General features: G+C 60.7%; 1 protein-coding gene across 1 annotated transcript in view; it reads right to left on the reverse strand.

The window, feature by feature from the left end:
* Positions 1-1,802, reverse strand: part of OSMR (oncostatin M receptor) — a 65,492-nt gene extending 63,690 nt beyond the window's left edge. Inside the window, exon 1 of the mRNA XM_019517938.1 lies at positions 1,721-1,802. Within this exon, the coding sequence (XP_019373483.1) occupies positions 1,721-1,793 (73 nt within the window). The 5' untranslated portion in view covers positions 1,794-1,802. The remainder of the gene's footprint in view (positions 1-1,720) is intronic.
* Between the last annotated feature and the right edge of the window lie 29 nt (positions 1,803-1,831).

A 1,831-nucleotide genomic window follows, 5' to 3' on the forward strand; every position in this document is an offset into this window, starting at 1 on the left:
CCTAACACAGGGGCAGGCAATTATTTTGGGCAGAGGGCTGCTTACCCAGTGTTGGCAGGCTGTCAAGAGCCGCATGGGTAGCCCCGCCTCTTGACAGGTGCCCCGCCCATGGTCACCATCTTGGGACCAATGTCCCAGGGCGAGCACTGGTGGGGCCCAAAGCAGGGCACAGGCTGTCAGGGGTCTGTGGAGCCAGGCTGGGCTGCACCAGCAGGGAGAGGGGGAAGCTGGCCCAGCTCCATAGAGCTGCGGCCGGCTGGGACCCCATGCTCCTGCCACCCTGATCTGGGCCCTGCTGGCACTGGCCCTGGGACACTGGTGCAGGCCCCGTGCTCCCGCTGGCTCCCACACCTGCTTACTCCCAGTGCCCCGCGGTACAGGCGGGGGGGCAGCGCACAGCCCCAACCCCCTGCTCACTGGCAGGAAAGAAGCTGGTGCTGAGCACGGGGAAAAGCAGCCCCTTGCCCACCCCATGGCCAGCACTCCCTGCTGCAGGCACTCACAGCCCACACGGGGCAGTCTGAAGCAGGCACAGGCAGCCCCATGCAGCCTACAAATGGCTGCAGTGCGGAGCACCAGCCACGGGGCGAGTGAGGGGCTGCTTTTGCCCGTGCTCAGCACCAGCTTGTAACCTGGCCCTGCTGCCAGCCTGGGCTCTGTGACAGCTCCAGGCTTGCTTGTCAGTGGCAGCAGCTGCAGCCTCCCCACTTGCTGCACTGGGAAGCCCAGAGGCGGCAGTGGCAAACACTGCCTGGCATGGCAAGCGGGGGGACCACAGCTGCTGTTGCCACACGCAGCCCCGACGGGCAAGCCCAGAGCTGGCGCGGGGCCCAGGCTGGCAGTGGGGCTGGGTTACAAGGTGGTGGTGACTGTTGGGGGGAGGGGAAAAGTGGCCCCTTGCCCACCCCATGCCTGGCACCCCATGCTGCAGCCACTTGCAGCCTGCATGGGGCTGCCTGTGCCTGCTCAGGACAGCCCCATACAGGCTGTGAGCACCTGCAGCAGGGAGCACTGGCTGGGAGCCCCGGCTGGGGGAGAAGCCACTTTCCCCACCCCACACTCAGCTTTTCCCCAGGCTCCTTCCCAGCATGGAGAAAAGTGACCCCTCGCCCACCCCATGGCCAGCGCTCCCTGCTGCAGCTGTTTGCAGCCTGCGCAGAGCTGTCCAGACCAGGCACAGGCAGCCCCACATGGGCTGTGAGCAGCTGCAGTGCGGGGCACCAGCCACAGGGCGAGCAGGAGGCCACTTTCCCCCACCCCATGCTCAGCTTTTCCCCAGGCTCCTTCCCTGCCTGGGGTCCCCTCCTGCCCTTCCTCCCCACCGGCTTACCTAAGGTTCTGGTGCAGGACAGCCATGCGCTCCCAGGCCAGAAGCCCCGGCTGGGACTTCCGGCTGGCCGGGTGGGCCCTGCTGTTGTGGGAGCTGGGTCCTACTGCCCTTTCTTCCTGTCATTTTTTACAGAAACCAAGGGTAGAAAAATATTAATTTTCTGAATTTTTAGGGGCCCTGCGGTCTGGATAAAATGGTCTCATGGGTCGTATTTTGCCCACCCCTGCCCTAACATCTATGAACCTACGATTTGGTTAATGTTGTGATATGTTGCTCAATCCAGGGGCAACCAATCCAGGAAAGCTGGGTATGAGACAACCTTAATTTCTTCACAGTAAATTCTATTTGTTGTATATGTATTTCAAAAGAAGCATGCTTTCAAATAGTTACCTTTAGTGTGATATATACAGAAGCAAGTTGTCACACAGAGGAGCAGTGTCTGAAGCCCAAAATGATTCATCATTATCCAACTTTCCTGGAAAAGAACATATTGTGAAAGAG

Source organism: Gavialis gangeticus, unplaced genomic scaffold (assembly GCF_001723915.1).
Source record: "Gavialis gangeticus isolate Ggan-Ray unplaced genomic scaffold, GavGan_comp1, whole genome shotgun sequence".
NCBI lineage: Eukaryota > Metazoa > Chordata > Crocodylia > Gavialidae > Gavialis > Gavialis gangeticus.